Source organism: Siniperca chuatsi, linkage group LG8 (assembly GCF_020085105.1).
Source record: "Siniperca chuatsi isolate FFG_IHB_CAS linkage group LG8, ASM2008510v1, whole genome shotgun sequence".
Classification (NCBI taxonomy): Eukaryota; Metazoa; Chordata; class Actinopteri; order Centrarchiformes; family Sinipercidae; genus Siniperca; species Siniperca chuatsi.
This window is the reverse complement of record NC_058049.1, coordinates 31,651,601-31,672,503: the sequence shown is the minus strand read 5'-3', so window position 1 is coordinate 31,672,503 and position 20,903 is coordinate 31,651,601. Positions and strand designations below refer to the sequence as shown.

Genomic DNA, 20,903 nt, shown 5'->3' with positions numbered 1-20,903 from the left:
CATTATTATCTAATAAGATGGTGTAGTCCCTCATTCGTCCAGGAGTGTTCTATCATAGAAAAGGTTTCAGTCGTAGTCATCTGGACACTGTTTTCAGAATCAAGACGTTTCGGCTCCCATCCGGAAGTCATTCTCAATTGTGAAGAAATGGGACGGGAATTAGAAATTTTATAAATTTAGAAAATTATTATCTAATGAAGTGAAGATACGACTGGGTTCGAAATGTTGTCTATTTAAATATATTTGTGGTTCGGTATCAGTGTGCAGGAGTTACTCTTTCCATTGATGCTGTTCCAAACGTTTTGCACTTACATGTAATGTGTGCATAATTACACTCCTTCTATTGTGACCCCTAACTCAATTTCCATTCAATAAAATGTTCAAGTCAAAGCCTTTTTTTGGCATGACAGTTTTGAAAAACAATTTTGCCAAAGCATCCAAGTACAGATTGATTAAATATTTGGACAATACAATAATACTCTCTTCCTTATAGGACTGCTCAACCTCTTCTATCTTGTGAACCTGTCAGTCAGGAATCCAGCAATTAGAAAGTTGTCAATGTGAACTTGGGTATGGCAGTAGGGCGTACTTTTGTTTTTTATTTTCAAAAACAAGGAGGAAGCCACAAATTGTATTTAGTAAAATATACCAAACAAATAATGCAATATTAGCCTCAGCGTTCTGTTTAGTTGGGCCCCTGTGCCTACAGTATTGCTTTCTCGTAAGGCAGTAATGTTGTTCACATTAAAACACACAACAGTGGTGTAACCAAACATTGTTATTTTATTATCTTAAAAAGTAACACAATCCCCATAGGGTTATCACATACACTACAACAACGGTAACACCAGCACTACACATCAAAGGGACTTTCAGATATTATAGACATTAAAAAAATCCCTCTTTTTATTGTTTAAATTATTTGACTAGGCATGACAGATAAACATCATTTACAGGTATGACATACTGTCACCATTAGAAACAATGTTATTGTTGAACCTCCATTTTTATAAACCACCGCCGATGTTAAGGGAAGACATTTCATGGACCGTAAGTGTAGAAAAAGCATGGAAGGTCACAGGACTGTGGCTGGAGGGGACTAGGGGTTGATGGAGGGCCACTGAGCCAGACAGTAGCAGGGAGGATTGGGTTAGGGGCCAGTGCAAACATCAGACATGAGGGATGGAACCCAAGACATCCACCAGGCAGGGGACTACAGCCCTATTTTACTGGTGGAACAGAAACAAGAACCCCACTGTCGCTGTGGAACAGGAGCTTAAAACCCCTGAACTGTGGTACAATAGAAATTAAACTCCACTGTAGGGACAGGAACTCAACTGTAGTGGTAAACCCAAGATTAGTGGTACAATAGAGACCAAAACTACTGTATTTGTAGGGACAGGACACCCCCTAAATGGTAAAAGTGGAACAGAGACTTGACTAACAGAATCTGGACTTATGTCTGTCTGTGTGTCTTTCTGTAGTCATAGAATAAGGGATAAGGCCCATCTATGTGGGTACAACTGGCACTGCAAACCTCTGTAGAGGTATAATTAGGACTACAACCCAACTGCAATGCTGTAGTAAGGACTAGAGCCCTACTGTTGTGAGCTTTGTAATGGATTGGAAGCCTACTGTTGGGTTAGAGCAGAGACAAGAACCCTATTACAGATACAGAAAGGATGTACAGTATACCCCCAGAATATTGACAGAAAAAAGACTAACACCCTTCAATCCTAGAATACTCAGTGAACAGAGACAAGAATTGGAATTATTGGTAGCAGGTTTTAGTCCCCCTTGGATTTTAGTCCCTAGCACCCCTGTGGACCCAAGAACAGCAGTGGAACAAACTGTAAATCTCTTCCAGTGGTAGAACAGAGATTAGAATCATAAAATATTGACAGTATAGTGACCATATTCATAGAACAGTCCATTGGGGACAGAATATAATCCAGTACCCTGGTACAGAGGGAGAAGAGGGTAAAGCCCTTGTATTAGTAGTTTGAAGCATACTGAAAATTTTACTGTAGTGGTAACACATAAGGTTAGACCCTTGTGTAGTGGCAGGATGCAGAGTAGAACTCAATGCAGTGGTAGAATGAAAACTAAAATCAAACAGTAGGTCAGGGAGTTCATGAAAGAAGCGCTTGTTACATTTGCTCAGAGCACATGGCAGTGAGGGGGTACAGTTCAGTCTACCAGTACAGTACGTCCGGCTTGTGTATGTGTACACAGGTGGGAAGCCAGTGAGGATTCTTGTCTTTGTCGCTACGCTATTGACTCCTACTAGTTGGCCGTGGTGCCTGCACAGTTCCCCAGAACAGCATAGTTAGTTGCGTCAAGGATTGCAGGGCAGAGGGAACTGAGCACCCCACATGAGAAAACGGGGAAATATATGAAAATAAATAGAATTTTTTAAAAACCATCATACAAGTTAACTCAAGGTGAGCGTGTCCTGATATACACTCTTCTCTAACTAAAAGCAGTATATTTTATTGAGGCACACTTAAAGGGTCACTAAGCTTCAAATGAAGTGCTTGTCAGATCGTGGAACAGCAAACTTTTCTGATGTTGAAATTGATGCAGCCAGGAGGAGAAACACTGACTGCAGACATGGTCAGACGCACGTCATATGAATTAGTTCATTTCAAGCATACCGAACCCCTTAAGGCTAATTTATACTCTCCGCATCGCTATTAGGGTCCATGTGCTGTAAATGTCATCTGCAGCTCATGTCTGCAGGTGCCCATGAATACTGACCAAAATGTATGTCCATGGGGAACTTGGGGGGTTATGCAGCTGAACCACAATGCTCATCATGTACCATTAGAAGACACCATGCTAGTGAAGAAAGGGAAGGGGAGTCCAGGAGTCCAGCACTTTGATGTGTAGTGTGTTAGTGTTTATATGTGTGTATGCATGTGTATGTAGACATTCACAGGCTAGAGGCTGATGACAGTGTGATAGCAGAAAGGATGGGCTGTGTTGTTGCTGCTGTGGAGGTAGTTGTAGAGGAGCCTAAAGGACGACAACACTGGGATGACTGACAGCTCCCTGAACCTATAGGAGGATGGGAAATGATTGGGAAGGACTGCAGGAGTTTTTGTGATAGGCAAATCCAGCTCAGCTCAGGTCTGGTTTTATAATGAGACCAACACATTTCGAATGTAGGTCTTATTTCACATCTCCCTGTGCCAGTGTCCCTGTCAGTGGTCGCCCCGTCCATCTGTTCAGTCACTGTTCACCCAAATGCTTCATAGAATGGACTAAATGGACATTGCCAAAATTATGCAGGTGAAACCTAACCTAAGTATAAACAGCCATTTAATACTATATTCCAACTGTATCATCACTCTTTTTATTATGAATATTATCATGGCCGTCACTGACCATAATACATCTTAGCACCAGGAGTGAGAGGGATATGATTCAAACCGAAGAAAAACTCAAGTAGTCATGAACTTGATAGAAATGTAAATGAATAATAAAGTTGTGTATAAATAAAGAGCTACTGATCCAAAAGATTAAGTCACATCCCTGCTGTGTTGTGTATAACACTGGTCTGGATAAGTTTTTTCTGGATGACATCTCATATTCTCTGTTGGATGCTCAGCCACCTCAAGTGCCAGTACAGCTGCTCCTAATGATTGTGCACTCGTACACCCTGGGCTAGCCTTTAATGTGCAGCAGAATCTATTTTCTCTGATGCCAGGACTTACACATTTCATTTCAAATTCACTACTCATCTAGTGAAAATGATCATTTGCTGGTTAAAATCTTAGAAGAAGTCAGCTACTCACTTTGTAACAGCTTAGTTCCGAAACTCAACACTGATGTGACTGTAACCCCTCATGTCCACTGTATGCAGCTGCGTCATGTCTTCAAGCAGTCCAATTATCACACATTTATTGTTGTTTGGTTCAGTTGTTCTTGGTTTTTCTGCTTCAAGTGTTTCCTGGAATGAAGGTGCTTTGATTCTAATGCTGTTTAGAGTTGTTTAGCTGACATCTTCTGCGTTTTTATCCCTCCCTCTCTCTGTCCACCCACTCCCCATCCTCCTCTCACTTCAACTGGAAATGTATATAAGCAATAAATAGTGAAAACTGTCAATATAAAAACAAAACCAATGATTTTCTCAGTTTCTGTTTTTATTGAGGTCCTGCTGTGACGTTGCCATCTAGCACCGAGTGCCATACTGAGGGGCAGAAGCAAGGCAGCGGCTCCATAAACAACAATGACTAATTGATAGTTTTTCCATGAATGAGTCATTATATGGGGCTGGTTTCCACCCTCTGACCACCTAAGGTCTCACCTGAGCTTGACAGAGCTAGAGATATACAGTGGTAAGAAAAGGGAATAACATGAATGTGATGTGATGGCTATACTGTTCCTGCTCAAGTGTTCATGTACGCATGCATTTGCATGTAACCTCAGCTCATCTTTGGCAACAGTCTGCCAAGGTAGTAAAAATGAATAAATAAACAAATAAATCATGAATATGACAAGCGCCTACTAACCCTCTCGTCCATAACGAGCCTCTTCTGTTTCTTAATTAGCGAATGTGGCTAACAACAGACACACACTGTGCTACAGGCTTCATATGAACAGAACATGGTGACAAAATGTGCTGTTCAGCATAATCATACTTGAACGGGGAACAATAAACCTTAACTGATTGAGTTCATATGAATAAGGACCAAAGTAAGTTCATGAGTATCCTATGTCTCCTGACTTACTGTACTACACCTTCTGCAACAAATCTAAATGCTGTTTTCCAGTGTCTACAGTTTTTAGTATGAAAGTCATCACTTATAACACGATCACTGAAAAGCTCTCCGAGGCTCCATGTTTAACCACATCAATGACCCCTTTTTAAGTAGTATCTCTACTACCATACTGCTTTTAATCACTGACATCCATAAATCTCAGTGATGTTCATTGAAAGGAAGAGATGAAGTTTAACTGGGTTTAGTGATGTGACTGGCATAGAGGAAATGTTATTGTCTTAAGTGAAATTAGCTACCTCAGCAGTCAGTAACACATTTACAAGGGAGCAGGACAAGGAAAAACATGTTTTCTGCCTGCCAGTATGGCAGCTGTTACAGGCTGACGTAACCTGCAGGACCTCAATAGCTTATATCTGAACACCACTGTGAAGTGACTCTATAAACAAACATGAAAAACAAATTTTGCTGTATGCATGTAAAGACAAAGTCAGGAACAAAATGCAGCATGTCATTAAATATTAATTTCATGTCAACTGTCAATAAATATAGGCATTTATACACTGTATACAAATTCACTTGTATTGTAATGTATATACTGTATATATATATTTTAATATCACCTCTCTGATTTCTTTAATATCTTATTTTATTTTTTATCGTAGTAGTTAGTAGTAGTTTCCTTACCACTCAGCCTGTTTCTGTGCTGTTGTAACTGAATTTCCCCTCAAGGATCAATAAAGTCTTATCTTCTTTGGGAAAAACACACCTGGCCTGTTATGATAGTGGAGTAGAGAAAAGAGCATTTCTCTAGTGGACATGGCTGGAATGGCAGTTTCTGGCAGCCATGATGGAGCTGAAATATGGCGGAGCTGCATCCCGTGTGCATAAAGGGTAATGTAAAATGAGGGAAAAAAGTGGAAGATCTGTCTCCATGAAACACTAAACAGTCTGTAATCAAAAATCCCATCTCTAGAGCTACACCTCATATATCTGACAACAGTTGCAGAGGATAGTTAAAAGCTGGTTACAAACTAGTAAAAGTGTCCAGACAGTTCAGATGGGCATCATGACATCCAACAGATACAAGAACTGCTCAGCTTCATTCTACAGAGGGTGTTATAGTAAAAACAGTCCTGGTCACAGGTTATTCATTTGACTGTCTAACCACCTCACATTATTGTTGCCTTTTGGACTGATGGTCAACAGTATTAACTATCATTGTCATTTCCTGTGGCACTGCACCTTACAAGGTGTCTGCAAGTGGTGAATTTTAGAGAACTAACAGAGACAAGTAGTGAGTAGGAGCTGGATCAGTGAGCCTGTGTGTACCATCAGTAACAGTAGTCAGCAGAGCTGCGTCTCTTCAGTGTGTAATACCGGAGGCACCACTAGAGGGAGATGCACTGATCTGGAGCAGCTGGAATGGGAGTGGAAATAACATGACCTGAGATTACAGATTATACATACCACCACCCCCCACCCCACCCCCATCACTCACTCACACACACACACACACACACACACACACACAACTAGAACCCACGTATGTGAAACAACACAACAGCAGTATGTAAACTATAGGCTGTAGAATGACATGGTCAGAGTCTGCCCAGTGGCCTGGTGTGTAAGTGTCTGTGTGTGTCTGTGAGAGAGAGAGAGCAGTTACCTGGTGGTCCTCTGTTTGTATCGGTCAGTGTGTGTGTGTGTGTGTGTGTGTGTGTGTTAACAGCTGTAGTTCCACAGTGGGCCTGTGGCAGCTCCACTGATTCAGACAGTCTGTCAGTCTAAAGGTGTAACAGTCCTTGGGGGTGGGACTTTTATTTTCTGGCCCCTGTCCATTGGCTCTCTGCACTCCACCCAGCCCTTAGTTCCGCCCCTACACGCTGGTGATTGACGCAAGGCAGGCGCTGGGCTTCTGGAGTTTCTCCGGTTGGGTGCCGGCAGGTTCTGGAATGGCGCGGAAGGAGAAGGGGGGACCGTTGCCAGTAGTGATGCCAAGGTGGCCAGGGCTTAGCGCCAGGTTCTGCCGACGGTTACTCTCCACTATGGAAGAGGTGTTGGACGCTAGGCTCTCCCTTGTTCTGCAGAGAGACACATAATAAGAAATTATACAATTACAACACCAAAGCAAGTGCGTGAAGCTTCCACTTCTGCTGGAGACAAACAAGAGGAAACGGACTTGAGAACTCAATTCCTGTATGACAGACATTCAGATTTTTGCTCATCGTTACATCAAATAAATACATATTTAATGACCAGTTGGATTAGAACACTCACTTCTCTACAGCCTCACCACTACTGTGAAGAACTGTGTCCATCACAGACAAATGATCAGTTGTTTGGCAAGAACATGAATACTGAATGTGGTGGGGCCTATTGCAGCCGGTAATAATTATGTGTAGATTAGGAAAACAGTGTCCAGATGACTACGACTGAAACCTTCTCTACGATAGAACACTCCTGGACGAATGAGGGACTACACCGTCGTATTTTGTAGATTAGGCTGTAGTCTATTTGGTTAGGGACATCCAAAGGTTTAATGTGCTTTGTCTTTAAATAATATTTTTTGTTAAGGATCTAATAATCGTTCTTAATGGATGTTTGTGCAAAAAAATACTATGTTAGTATGTGTAGACTATGTAAGATGTATCATGGTAGTTGCTGTTATTTAGTTGTTATAATAAAGGTTGAATGTTATCTAGATGGGGTGCACGGTGGCAGAGCGGCTAAAAGCTCCTGCCTCCCAATAAGGAGATCGTGGGTTCGTGGGATCGATTCCCGGACCAGACCAACATCACGCAATCTCTCTGGGTGGAGTCTGCATGTCCTCCCCGTGTTACCGTGGGTTCTCTCCGGGTTCTCCGGCTTCCTCCCACCGTCCAAAGACATGCATGTGTAGGTTAATTGATAACTCTAAATTGCCCGTATTGAATGAATGTGAGAGTGAATGGTTGTCTGTCCTTGTCTGTGTCTGTGTTAGCCCTGCGACGAGTTGGCCACTGTCCAGGGTGTACCCTGCCTAAGGCCCAAAGTCACTGGGATAGGCTCCAGTCACCCGCGACCCCTAACGGTAGAAAATGGATGGATGGATGGATGTTATCTAGATTGCAGAATCCATGTTTTTTTTGCTTGCCTGGATCTTGCCATCTTGGCAAAGCTAATTCCACGACTTAAAACGAATGTGTGCATGCCAGGGGCGTAAAGTGGGGGGCCGCTTCAATACTTCCTACCCCCCTACTTCCGTGCTCGGCCCACACCCATTTTTGAACTCAGCCTACATTTTGATCTCAACGACACACATATAAAGTTTTGTGATTGCATCTTGGTCACTAAAGTTAATGTTGAGTCAGTGTGTACATATGCAAAGACAATGTCGGACTCCATAGTTTTCTCTGAGCCCTGCCACACCCCCGACCACTTAAATTAATAAAATCAAAAGTTAACAGAAGAGGAGTTGAAGTCCTCTTTGGTCTTCCTCTAGACCTCCTGCCTGGCAGCTCCAACCTCAGCATCCTTCTACCAATATATTCAGTCTCTCCTCTGAACATGTCCAAACCACCTCAATCTGGCCTCTCTGACTTTATCTCCAAAACATCTAACATGAGCTGTCCCTCTGATGTACTCATTCCTGATCCTGTCCGTCCTCATCACTCCCAAAGAGAACCTCAACATCTTAAGCTCTGCTACCTCCAGCTCTGCCTCTTGTCTTTTCTTCAGTGCCACTGTCTCTAAGCTGTACAACATCACTGGTCTCACCACCGTCTTGAACACCTTTCCTTTCATTCTTGCTGATACTCTTTTATCACACAACACACCTGACACTTTTCTCCACCCGTTCCAACCTGCTTGCACTCGCCTCTTCACCTCTTTTCCACAGTCTCCATTGCTCTGAACCGTTGACCCTAAGTACTTAAAGTCCTGCACCTTCTTCACCTCTGCTCCCTGTAACCTCACCGTCCCACCTGGGTCCCTCTCATTGACACACATGTATTCTGTCTTACTGCGGCTAAGCTTCATTCCTCTGTTTTCCAGAGCAGACCTCCATCTCTCTAGATTTTCCTCCACCTGCTCCCTGCTCTCACTACAAATCACAATGTCATCCGCAAACATCATAGTCCATGGAGATTCCTGTCTAACCTCATCTGTCAGCCTGTCCATCACCAGAGCAAACAAGAAGGGGCTCAGAGCCGATCCTTGATGCAAACCCACCTCCACCTTGAACTCCTCTGTCACACCTACAGCACACCTCACCACGGTCTTACAGCTCTCATACATGTCCTGCACCACTCTAACATACTTCTCTGCCACTCCAGACTTCCTCATACAATACCACAGCTCCTCTCTCGGCACCCTGTCATACGCTTTCTCTAAATCTACGAAGACACAATGCAACTCCCTATGACCTTCTCTGTACTTCTCCATCAGCATCCTCAAAGCAAATACTGCATCTGTTGTACTCGTTCTAGGCATAAAACCATACTGCTGCTCACAAATGCTCACCTCTGCCCTTAGCCTAGCTTCCACTACTCTTTCCCACAACTTCATTGTATGGCTCATCAGCTTTATTCCTCTGTAGTTGCCACAGCTCTGCACATCTCCCTTGTTCTTAAAAATTGGCATCAGTACACTTCTCCTCCATTCCTCGGGCATCCTCTCACTCTCCAAGATCTTGTTAAACAAAGTAGTCAGAAACTCTACTGCCACCTCTCCTAGACCCTTCCATACCTCCACAGGTATGTCATCAGGACCAACTGCCTTTCCACTCTTCATCCTCTTCAACGTCCTCCTCACTTCACTCATGCTAATTTTTGCTACTACCTGCTCCACACCAGTCACTTTTTCTACTCTTCGTTCCCTTTCATTTTCCTCATTCATCAACTCTTCAAAGTACTCCTTCCATCTTCCCATCACACTCCTGGCACCTGTCAATACATTTCCATCCTTATCTTTAATCACCCTAACCTGCTGCACATCCTTCCCATCTGTATGTGCAGCAGGTTAGGGTTAGACCCCTTTCCAGCTAGGCTGCTTAAAGAAGTTTTACCCTTAGTTAGCACTTCTTTACTAGATATGATCAATCTGTCTTTATTAACAGGCTATGTCCCACAGTTCTTTAAAGTAGCTGTAATTAAACCTCTTCTTAAAAAGCCCACTCTTGATCCAGGGGTTTTAGCCAAATATAGACCTATATCTAACCTCCCCTTTCTCTCTAAGATCCTTGAGAAAGCTGTCGCTGTCAGTTGTGTGACTTTCTAAATAACAATAGTTTATATGAGGATTTTCAGTCAGGATTTAGAGTGCATTATAGCACAGAGACAGCACTGGTGAAAATTACAAATTACCTTTTAATTGCATCAGACAATGGACTTATCTCTGTACTTGTCTTGTTAGATCTTGGTGCTACATTCAACACCATTGACCATCACATCCTATTACAGACACTGGAACATGTAATTGGCATTAAAGGAACCGCACTAAGCTTGTTTAAATCAGATTGATGTCAGTTTGCACATGTTAACGACGAATCCTCCGTGCACGCCAAAGTTAGTCACCGAGTTCCACAAGGTTCTGTGCTTGGACCAATTCTATTCACCTTATATATGCTTCCTCTAGGCAATATTATTAGGTAACACTCTATAAACTTTCATTGTTATGCGGATGATACCCAATTATATCTATCGATCAAGCCAGATGAAACTAACCAGTTAACTAAACTTCAAGCATGCCTTTAGGACATAAAGACCTGGATGACCTGCAACTTTCTGATGTTAAACTCTGACAACACTTAAGTTATTGTACTTGGCCCCAAACACCTCAGAGAGACGTTATCTAAACATACAGTCACTCTATATGGCATTGCCCTGGCCTCCAGCAGCACCATAAGGAATCTCGGAGTTATCTTTGATCAGGATTTGTCCTTTGACTCCCACATGAAACAAACTTCAAAGACTGCCTTTTTTCACCTATGCAACATTGCAAAAATCAGGCACATCCTGTCTTAAAATGACGCAGAAAAACTAGTGCATACATTTGTTACTTCTAGGCTGGACTACTGCAATTTCTTATTATCAGGCTGCCCGAAGAAGTCCCTTAAGACTCCCCAGACCTAGGAAAAGAGATCATATTTCTCCAATATTAGCTTCTCTGCACTGGCAGCCTGTAAAATCCAGAATAGAATTTAAAATCCTTCTCCTCACCTACAAAGCTCTTAATAGTCAGGCAACATCATAACTTAAATAGCCCATAATAACTTATTACCCCACTAGAACACTGCGCTCCCAGGAAGCAGGGTTACTTGTGGTTCCTAGAGCCTCCAAAAGTAGAACGGGAGCCAGAGCCTTCAGTTATCAAGCTCCTCTCCTGCAGAATCAGGTCCCAGTTTGGGTTCGGAAGGCAGACACCATCTCCACATTTAAGAGTAGGCTTAAGACTTTCCTCTTTGATAAAGCTTATAGTTAGGGTTGGCTCGGGTGAGCCCTGAACCATCCCTTAGTTATGCTGCTATAGGCCTGGACTGCCGAGAGACTTCCCATGATGCACCTCTCTCCTCCTCTCCATCTGTATGCATTCTTATCCCATTAATGCATGTTATTAACTCGACATCTTCTCTCTCCTGTAGTTTTGTGCTTTCTCGTCTCTCTCTCCTCTCTCCTTCTGTCGCTTTCAGCAGGTACTTCTGCCTCTGGAGCTGCAGAGTCTGGATATATGATTGCAGGCCTCCTACTGCCCCCGTGTTCCTGCTCGACACCCACTGCTACAATTATTATTAGTCTTATTACTATTATTATCATCATTCATATTATTATTATTATTTTATTAATATTACCACTACCATTACATCATTATTATTTAAAAATTATATGTGGAATTTGCATTGTCCTACTGTATGCTCCCCCACCAACTGGCAGCGGCAGATGGCCACCCAACTCTAGCTCTGCTCGAGGTTTCTGCCTCCTAAAAGGAGGTTTTTCCTTGACACTGTTGCTAAGTGCTTGCTCATGGTGGGATTTCTTGGGTCTCAGTAAATAATATTATAAATATTATAATATTATAAAGAGTACGGTCTATAAGAAAAGTACAATAAGATAACTTCTGCTATGAATTGGCGCTATATTAATAAAAGTGAAATGAATTGAATAAACAACTGGCAAAGTACTCAAAACTGCTTCTGTGGTAGTTCCTGCTACAGTAGGTGTCTCCAGGACCACATTATGTCACGACAAACAGACTCACAAGGTGAAAACTTCACAATTTCTTTCATCGCCCTATGATCATTTTAAATGTTCATGTTTCAGATTTAAGTGATAAAATAATGATTTGTTCAGCTGGACTGTCTGTCCCACTCCTTACCAGATTCTGGCTATGACGTGGTGTTAGAGAATGAACAAGAGATTTAACCATTTCTCTGTTGTTCAGGCGTTTCTCTGTGGTTAGAGGTCTCTATGAAAACCACCTTGAAATGCTAGTGTGGATGCAAGTAATTTTCACACGTTTTCAAAATTAGACGGCTAAGTGTAGACGTAGTGTGACTATTCAAAAGCATGGCCGGAGTGTCCTGTTAGGGGGCCCAGGAGCAAATATTTGCTATTGCAAATGTTATATTGTACTATAGTAGTTGAACTCAAGCGGTTGTAAAGGATACTAAAAGACAATACCCACCTCGCCACAGCCTTTTCACCCTGCTGCTGTCTGGCAAGTGATACAGAAATATCCGCTGCAGTACCACCAGACTACAGAGCAGTTTCCTTCCTCAGGCTTTTAGACTCCTCAATTCGTCCTCTGCACTCCACCATAAATAATAGTTTCTTTTCGGGGAGGGGTTGTGTAGCATGAAGGGACTACAGCTTGCATTTCACTATACAACCCTGTGTTGTAAAATGATAAATGAACCTTGAACCTTAGTAGTTGATATTGTACTTTAGCGATTGGTACTGTATTTTAGTAGTTGAATTTGTACTTTAGTAGTTGATATTGTACTTTAGTGGTTGGTATTGTACTTTAGGAGTTGACATTTTACTTTGTGGTTGATATTTTACTTTAGTGGTTGATATTGTACTTTAGCGGTTGGTATTGTACTTTAGTAGTGGATTTTGTCCTTAAGCGGTTGATATCGTACTTTAGTCAAAGTCAAAATATTGAAAAATGTTTTATGCTTGGCTGAGGTGGAAAAGCTGGTCTATTGATAAAAGCAAAATGCGACAAAGTGCAATGAAAACAGACTAAGTGAGTAAATCATGACATACATGAAGCATGTGACTTACAGTTTTTCTCAATCGCTTTGGCTCATTTTTTGAAACAGTCTTAACATTCTTGAAACTGTTAGTTCAACTGTCACAACTGTTTCATGGGACATCGCAACTCTATTGTATATCTGCAAAAGGTAGTAACCCACCCAAAACAGTTCATTCATGCTTCAAAACCTAGTTATTGTGTCAGTAAATTGGCCAATGTCAAAATGTTTAAATGTTTTTTCACCATGGCAGTCAACCCTGGAAATGTTTCTTACATACAAATGTTTTGTTCTACTTTTTTGTTGACAGTGACTGCTTACCGTACTATACAAAAATTTCAGTTTTGTCTAGCTGAATGCTATTGGGTATCGCACTGAGCTTTTTAGATTCAGATTTCAACAGTAGGAAAAAGTTTACTGGGAAAAGTCAATACTGTACAATTATTTTATTATTTGTGTAGCAATGTGTTACATGTACTGTAAACAAAAATTCACCTTTGATCTTTCATGTAAAGTCTTATACTGTCACCGGCACGTAATTTGCTAATTTAGCAGACATCACAAACATTCCATATTTATGGAATATACATGTATGTCTGACAGATTTTGATCATTAAATAGATCATTCTGCATGTGATGGCTCAAACAATGAAAGAATGTTTAGAAATTGTGAAGAGTATTCATCAGTTTTGATCATGCTATTTGCTTGAATTAATAAGAAATTCAAATCAGTTGTGAACAACAAACTAATTGTTCACAGATTTGAACTTATTATTTTGAAAAAAAATCTCATTCAAGAATTCAGAAATCTCCCTTTACTGGTCACTATAGAGTTAACTATTGTGTTTTTCTTATATATGAGAGAGTAAGAATATTGAATGAGTAAATGATTTTGGACACATCCTTTGAGTTTTAATTCTTAATAAATTTAATTATTTACAAATGTTGAAAGCTTAACAAATTAGATTTAATAAGGGATTTGAAATTATTCTCATTTGACCAGTGTATTCGATATTGGATTCAGATTCTATAAAATTATGTCTTATTTGAGATGGACTGACCCAGATTTTGTCAGTTGAAAAAAACTACTGAAAATATTTATTCCAAATGCACAAACTAGGACATGATTTATTTTTTCAAATGTCACCTGCAGTCTTCTCTATTCTCATGTGTCAGTGGGGCTAAAACATCATCAGCTTACCTTAAAACTAAACTAACGAGGAATGAATTAAATATAAATTAAAAGGGACAAAAATTGACTACCTTTTGCTAACAATCCCACAATGCAATCCGTTGCATTTGATAAATGGGAGATAGTGCCTAAACTGTACTGGGTACAGAAACTGTTAGGTATAAATAATAGTGTGTATGTCTGCAGTATATATATACACATGTTCTCACCGTGGTGAGTTGAATCCACTGTCAACAGTGACGGAGCTGGAGTCCATACTGTCCAGTCTAGCTGAGTGGGCTGACTGCTGGTTCTGACTGGGCTCTGGAAGGTTCTCTTTAGCACCAGGGAAGGTGAGGGTTCTTTCAAACCTCCTCTGTAGATCCCTCTCCTTCTCTCTCTCCAATAGCCACTGCATGGTCCCTGCACCACCCCCTCCCATCCCAACAACGCCTCCTCCAGCCTTCTCGTCCTCTCCTCGACTTTTAGTCCCCCCTTCCTCGAGTTCATCGTCGTCTGAGACATTATAGTAGTCGAATGAGGCCTCTGCAGCACTGGTCGAAGGTTCAATCCCCTGTGGGGGAGCAGATGGTGTGGCCACCAGAGGTTTGGGAGCATCAAAGGCCTCCTGGGAATCAAGTGCATCGCAGGATGAGGACAGAGTAGACGAGGCAGGGGCCTGCGGTTTTCTCAGGGAGCTGTAGCCGGGCAAAGGGAGGCTAGGAGGAGGTTTGAAGAGTGTGTCTTTACTAAAGATCTCCTTATGTTTCTCCTGACCAGAGGAGGCACTGTGGGGAGGTCGTCCATTAGGAAGGTGGGGGTCAGGGATAGAGAGAGGTATTGGAGGCAGGCTGCCACCCTTAGGTCCCACCTTTGACAAGTCCTCCTTATTTTCTAGGGGATGGGGTGTCTGTCTGTCTGTTTGCCTGTCCGTGCAGCCTAGTTTTAATCCATCATGGCTACTTTTGCCCAGAGTTCCCAGTGGGTTTGCTGCTGTGAGAACCGCCTCAGAAGAACCAGCACATTGAAAGTAATCATCAGGCGGGGCGGAGGTGGGTAGTGGTTTGGGTGAGTATGCTGGCAGGCTGTCCCTGCTCTTACTCTTCTCTAAGCTCCTGCCACCATCCAACCCCAGAGAATCCACAGGCAGCTTAGCAGAGGGGGGTGTGGCACGAGAGTAGTGAGAAGAGATCTGATTTGCTCGCAGGGTGCCATCATCAGTATAGTAACGGCTCCGGTCGTCATAATAATCAGGTGGTCCTATCAACCCAGCTCCAAGTGGTCCTTTAGAATTGTCCATGGATCTGGAACGTTCCTTGGCTTTGTCACTGCGTTCGTTTCTGGACTTCCTCTCCTGGGTGTGGGAGTGTGAGCGGTGGACTTTGGAGTGGTGGGCTGATGGGCCATGGCTTGGCTCGGGGAAAGGCATTTCTGTGCGTCGCTTGGCGAGCTCTCCGGACACATCCCACTCTGGCGTGACAGGCAGGTGGGATGAGTCGAGGATGTTGGGGTTGCTATGTGCCAGGTGAAGCCGGGCCCGCTGGCGCTCCATGGCCAGGGCGTGTTCCCTCGGTGACCGAGCCAGTGAGGACGAGTAGGCTCTGTAGTCCCTGTCGGCCAGCTCCAGGTGGGAACCGTCGCTTGGCTCACCACGGGAAGCCCTCGTCTTGCTGTGTGAGCGGCTAAGTTTGGTCTGAGACTGCTTCCTGTGTCTACCCCCACTTCTCCTACTCCTGGAGCTCTGATTGGCTGAGGATGCTTTGCTCCTCTGGGCACGCTCTTCTTCGAGACGCTTCATGACTGCTGTGTGCCGGGCAAGGTTCTCCACGGTGAGGTCAGGGTTGATTCTGCGGATGATCTCCATCTCTACATGGCGTGGCAGCTGGCTGGGCGTCTCTTCGTCGCGGAGCGGCCACTCCTCAGGGGGGAACTGTGCAGAGAAGGTGGCCAGCTGCTTGGCCTTGTCCTTCTTAAAGCTCAGACGGAACAGCTTCAAACCAAATTTCCGACTTCCTGTACCACTTCCTCCACCTGCTTGTTTCTCTATCTCTCCAGTTCCCCCCCCCCCTCCTCCTCCCCCTCCTCGATGCTTGGTGAGCGTGTCCGTCTTGAAGGGGAACCCGAGGGTGCTGCGACTCTTTTCTGTGTTGCCTCCTGCTTGCTGAGGAGGTGTTTGTGGGGAATGCGGGGAGGAGTATGCCTCCCGGTGGTCTTTGGGGGATCTGCGCTGCAGAGTGGTGTGGTGGCTAGGGGGGTCTTCCCCACGGTAACTATTGTTGTAAAAAGAATCCCCACCTCCTCCGCCTCCCCCACCGTGGTTTTGGCTGGACTTTGGGTGTGTTCGATCTCGCACGACTCCAGAGGTGGACGGGGTGATGGTGCCAGAGAGAGGGGAGGTGCACTGCGTCTGCTGATGCTGCTGTTGGTTCTGATGTTGCTGCTGTTGGTGGCGGTCAGAAGATCGCTCGTCTAAGTGGTACCACTTGGAGCTGGTTCGGATTAGGCTTGGAGTGATGAAGTAAGTCTGAGGGGTTACAATAAAATATCCGTCAGGTGTTGGGTAGATCTTCCGCTCACGGACCAGCATGCTTAGCGTGTGGTGCAGAACCTCCTCTGTTGGCGTGGGAACACCTAACCAAAATTAGAGACAAGAAGGGGTTAGAGCAGGGACATTTCACACAGGTCCACATTAGATTCTCTTTTTATTATGTTTAACTCCAATGAATGAAACTTCAGGAGATTGTTTTATGAAAAAAGTTATGATTATGTGTAGAATCCAAAAGCTCTGTGGAACCTATACATTCAAAGGTACACATACTCTCATAATGCTAACCTCAAGTAACTGAAATAATAAAATAATAATGAATCTATTCATCTTGCCTGGCACCCCATCAAGGACCCCTGTAGATCCTTGGAACAAAATGTCTTTTTTTGGGTTTAAAAAAATGAATCTTTTGTAGAACATATAATAATAATAATAATAATAATAATAATGAAAAGTTAGAAGTATTTCACACTTGGTTTTGGTGTTTCAACTACTGTAGACAGGGAACTAGAAAATTGTCAAAAAATGCAGGTGTAAACATGAAGACATCATTTTCAAATATGTCCTCATACTAAATGTAAAAGTAAGTACATTTATACACTGCACAGTCACAGAAACCTTAGTAGACTTCACAGAAACTGGGCCACCATGATCAAAAATAACTAGCTTTTTACTGTGGGTTTAAAAGTCTGAATAGAGCCTGCATCCCTCAACAGAAATTGATTATGTAACGACCTCAGTATGCTTTGAATAAAGATCTTGTCAGATTGTCTCAGGGCATCTGAAACCCCCTTTCTAAGAGCAGAATTAGGGGACTGTGACTGACAATTTCTGTAACTACTTGAAACGAATAATCCGACCATAATTCCGCTTCATGCAGTCATTGGACATGTGTGTGGAGGTGTGAAAGTAGGGATGATTTGAACTTCTCTCTCTAGCACTTTTTTCATTTTCCACACAACTACTTGTCACTTTGCACATGTACAACACCATTAATGCCGTCGAGTAGAGACTGTCGGAATGTATGCACTCCTAAGATTCATCATGTCTTATCCCTCTCTATTACCTCGTTCAGATTGACAGTGTGACAGTGACAGTTCTGCTATTTCTTATCTGTAGATATTTGTTTTTATAAATACTCAACTTCGTTAGTGATGTCTCATCTTTTACACCTTACCTATGACTATAAAAAATACTATATTATACTGTACAGTATGCTACTGTATTATTCACTCCTCTGCCCAGTTACACTACAGTAATACTGTACTAAACTTCTACCAGTTTCCATGTCAAGACTCATGCTTTAATGTCTTTGTTCATCATCTGTGATGTGAAAATAGCAGATTTTCCCACAGTCAGATAAATAACAAGCAAGTTGAGCAGAGCCTCGTCATACACACATCTGGTGTATAAAATAGGTGTAAGAGGAAAGGCTTTTTACCCGCTTTTGAGTGTGGCCTTTCATAACAGGTAAAAACATATCTGCCTTTCGACATTGTACAGACTAGATTGTTCTGAAGTATACTGAGAAAGCTGACAAGGCCTGCAGAGAAAGTGTAAGTAACCATAAATGGAACTGTAGTTATGTGCTTAAATTTTTTGTTCATGCAAGAAACATTTTGCTACATTCTGAAGCAGCTGAAGTTTTGGTTTAGTACATCTGGGATATCTCAAGATGATACTAATTCAAGAATAAGGGTTTTAGCAAGACAAAGAGGGACAGAAGCCATCTTTGTGACTGATATGATTTTTTGAAGCAAGGAGAAGAATTAAAGATAACACCTACTATTCTGATTAAGAGATGTTGCAGCCACTTCTTCACAATTAAGATTTTTCTGTATTTAGAAACAAAGTTTTTTGGAACCATTTCCCTGCATTATCCTCTTAGCTCTTGCTCTACCTCATGTATACGATATAAAATATCAAAACGGTGGATCAGGTGAGGTTTATGAACCTGTAAATGACAGAGGACAGTGTGTGCATTCATTTCAGTTTACAAATATCCAGACAGCTGTTCTGTTTCAACTCTCTTCCATTTTCCTCTCATCTCTTTCTCATTTATCCTCTCTGCTTCTTCTCTATTTTCCTGCTCTCTCTCCTCCTTTCTCCTCCCTCCACTAACCTCTCTTCCTGTCTCCTCAGTATCTCCTGCTCGCTCTCCCTCTGTCAGTCTGGAGGTATTACTGCCAGTTACATCATAGCAGCCTTTCAGCCCAGCCAGAATGATGCAACACCATGCAGACAGACTGCGCGCACACACACACACACACACACACACACAATGTTTGTCCGTCCCTTTTCCTCTCCATCTTGTTGATAGGAAGGCTGAGCAGAGGGAAGGAGGTGGAGATAGAAGCAGGCTGTGTCTGAAAGCTGCTGTTCTGGATTCAGGACAGGCTAATCCTGACATCAACACACTCACACCAAATGTATGGTAGAGGAACAACATGAAGCTGATCTCTCTCTGCTCTCAATGTACTGGCATCAGGGGAAAACTTGTAGCAGCCGTTTTATATTAATGATGAGTCTAGTATGAATGACAGTTTGTGAGAGTTCCAGAACCAGACTGGTTGGTATCCTGAAAGCAGTTGGTGCACTGCACAGCTATTGATCTGCCTGTAAAACTGAAAGTGAGCGCACCTGAAATGCTGATAATAATATCTCATCTTCTCAAGTATAGTGGGTGAAAGTGGAAGCAGGAAGTGGGTGCGTAAACTGTGAGGGATGTTTATAATGGACAGTTTGGAGAATAATTTTACTGTTTTCCTTCATTTTCCTAATAAGTTTGACAAATTTTGTCCATTTGTTTCCAACCTGTCTGATCGTCTGACTGCTTGTGTGACCTGTCACATTTCTTGTTAGTGATGTCACCATGTTCCCAGATCTCAGTAATTAACTTGGTGAATATAATGTTATTATATTACACTCTGAAGTAGGTCCTTTTTGGACCAATGGTTCACAACCTACATGTACCCATGCAGTGCTGTCAGATGAGCTCAAGTACCCCTTTATCCACCATTAGTTTAAAAATTCATACACCTCACTGCATTTGGTTCACCTGACTGCATCCATTCAGTTGACTCTGACATGCTGACGTGCTGCGGTAAGGGTATTTTCTCATTTCTGGTCACCGGTGTTTGTCTGTTACTAGTATCGTATTTCTGCTGCTCTAGCTCATCACAGTTAATTTTGTGCGATTCTTTATTATAGTGACTAACTATCTGCTATACATTTAAACTTACACTAGTGCTGCTCAAGCACTCAGAGTGCTCTCCTTCTTTTAACGACTTTCTCGCTAATCCCACAGTTTACAGGCTATTCATTTTTGCTAGCTACCGTTCTGTAGATTAGCAGCTAGCAATGGCTTCTCTCTCTCCCTCTCACTCTCCTGCTCTCTCCTGCTCAGTGTGTCAAATGTTTAGCTATTCCTCTGCCTCCTTTAGTGATAATGGTACATGTAACAAATGTTGCATATTTGTAGCATTGGAGGGGAGGCTTAGTGAATTGGAAACGCGGTTCCGCACCATGGGAACTCAATCATTAGCTGCTGTAGTTAGCCAGCTCCCAGTAGCTTGTGCGGACCAGAGGTAGCTCCTGTTTGCCGCAGCTCCTGAGCACCCGGGAAACCGTGGGGCTGGGTGCCTGTCCGAAGGAAGAACAGACAAAAGCAAAATCCCATGGTTCACTACCAACCTGTTCACGTTTCTAACAAGTTCTCCCCACTCAGCGACACAAGGATAAAGGATAAACGTAAATACATTAAGATTGTAATTCACGTCAGCGGTAACGACTCCCGATTATGGCAATCGGAGGTCACTAAAGTTAATGTTGAGTCGGTGTGTACATATGCAAAGACAATGTCAGTCTCCGTAGTTTGTTTAGCCACATGTCTTCATTCTGCTGCTGGCTGTCGGGTGGTGTCCAACAAATGATGTGGGCTTTCTAGATAATTGGCAGACTTTTTGGGGAAGACCTGGTCAGATTAGGAGAGACGTCATGCATCCCACTTCGGATGGAGCAGCTCTCATATCTAGAAATTTGGCCGAGTCAACCCAGTGTTGAGACCAGGAGGCAGAGTTGCAGTCCTACACGATTGTCTGCACTTCCAGAGCAGTTACCCACCCAAAACTCCTTACTGACCGTGTCTGCCCCCCGACCACTTAAATTAATAAAACCAAAAGTTAACAGAAGAGGAGTTATACATAAAAACCTAAACAAAAACACTGAAAA

General features: G+C 42.8%; 1 protein-coding gene across 5 annotated transcripts in view; it reads right to left on the bottom strand.

Moving 5' to 3' along the window:
- Positions 1-765: 765 nt before the first annotated feature.
- The window catches only part of LOC122879932 (storkhead-box protein 2-like), a 106,089-nt gene continuing 85,951 nt past the window's right edge, over positions 766-20,903 (bottom strand). For all 5 annotated transcript variants that reach the window (XM_044204564.1, XM_044204562.1, XM_044204563.1 and 2 more), the window contains 2 exons: positions 14,359-16,759; positions 766-6,808 (listed from right to left, as the gene is read on the bottom strand). In XM_044204564.1, the coding sequence (XP_044060499.1) occupies positions 6,604-6,808; positions 14,359-16,759 (2,606 nt within the window). In that variant the 3' untranslated portion in view covers positions 766-6,603. The remainder of the gene's footprint in view (positions 6,809-14,358; positions 16,760-20,903) is intronic.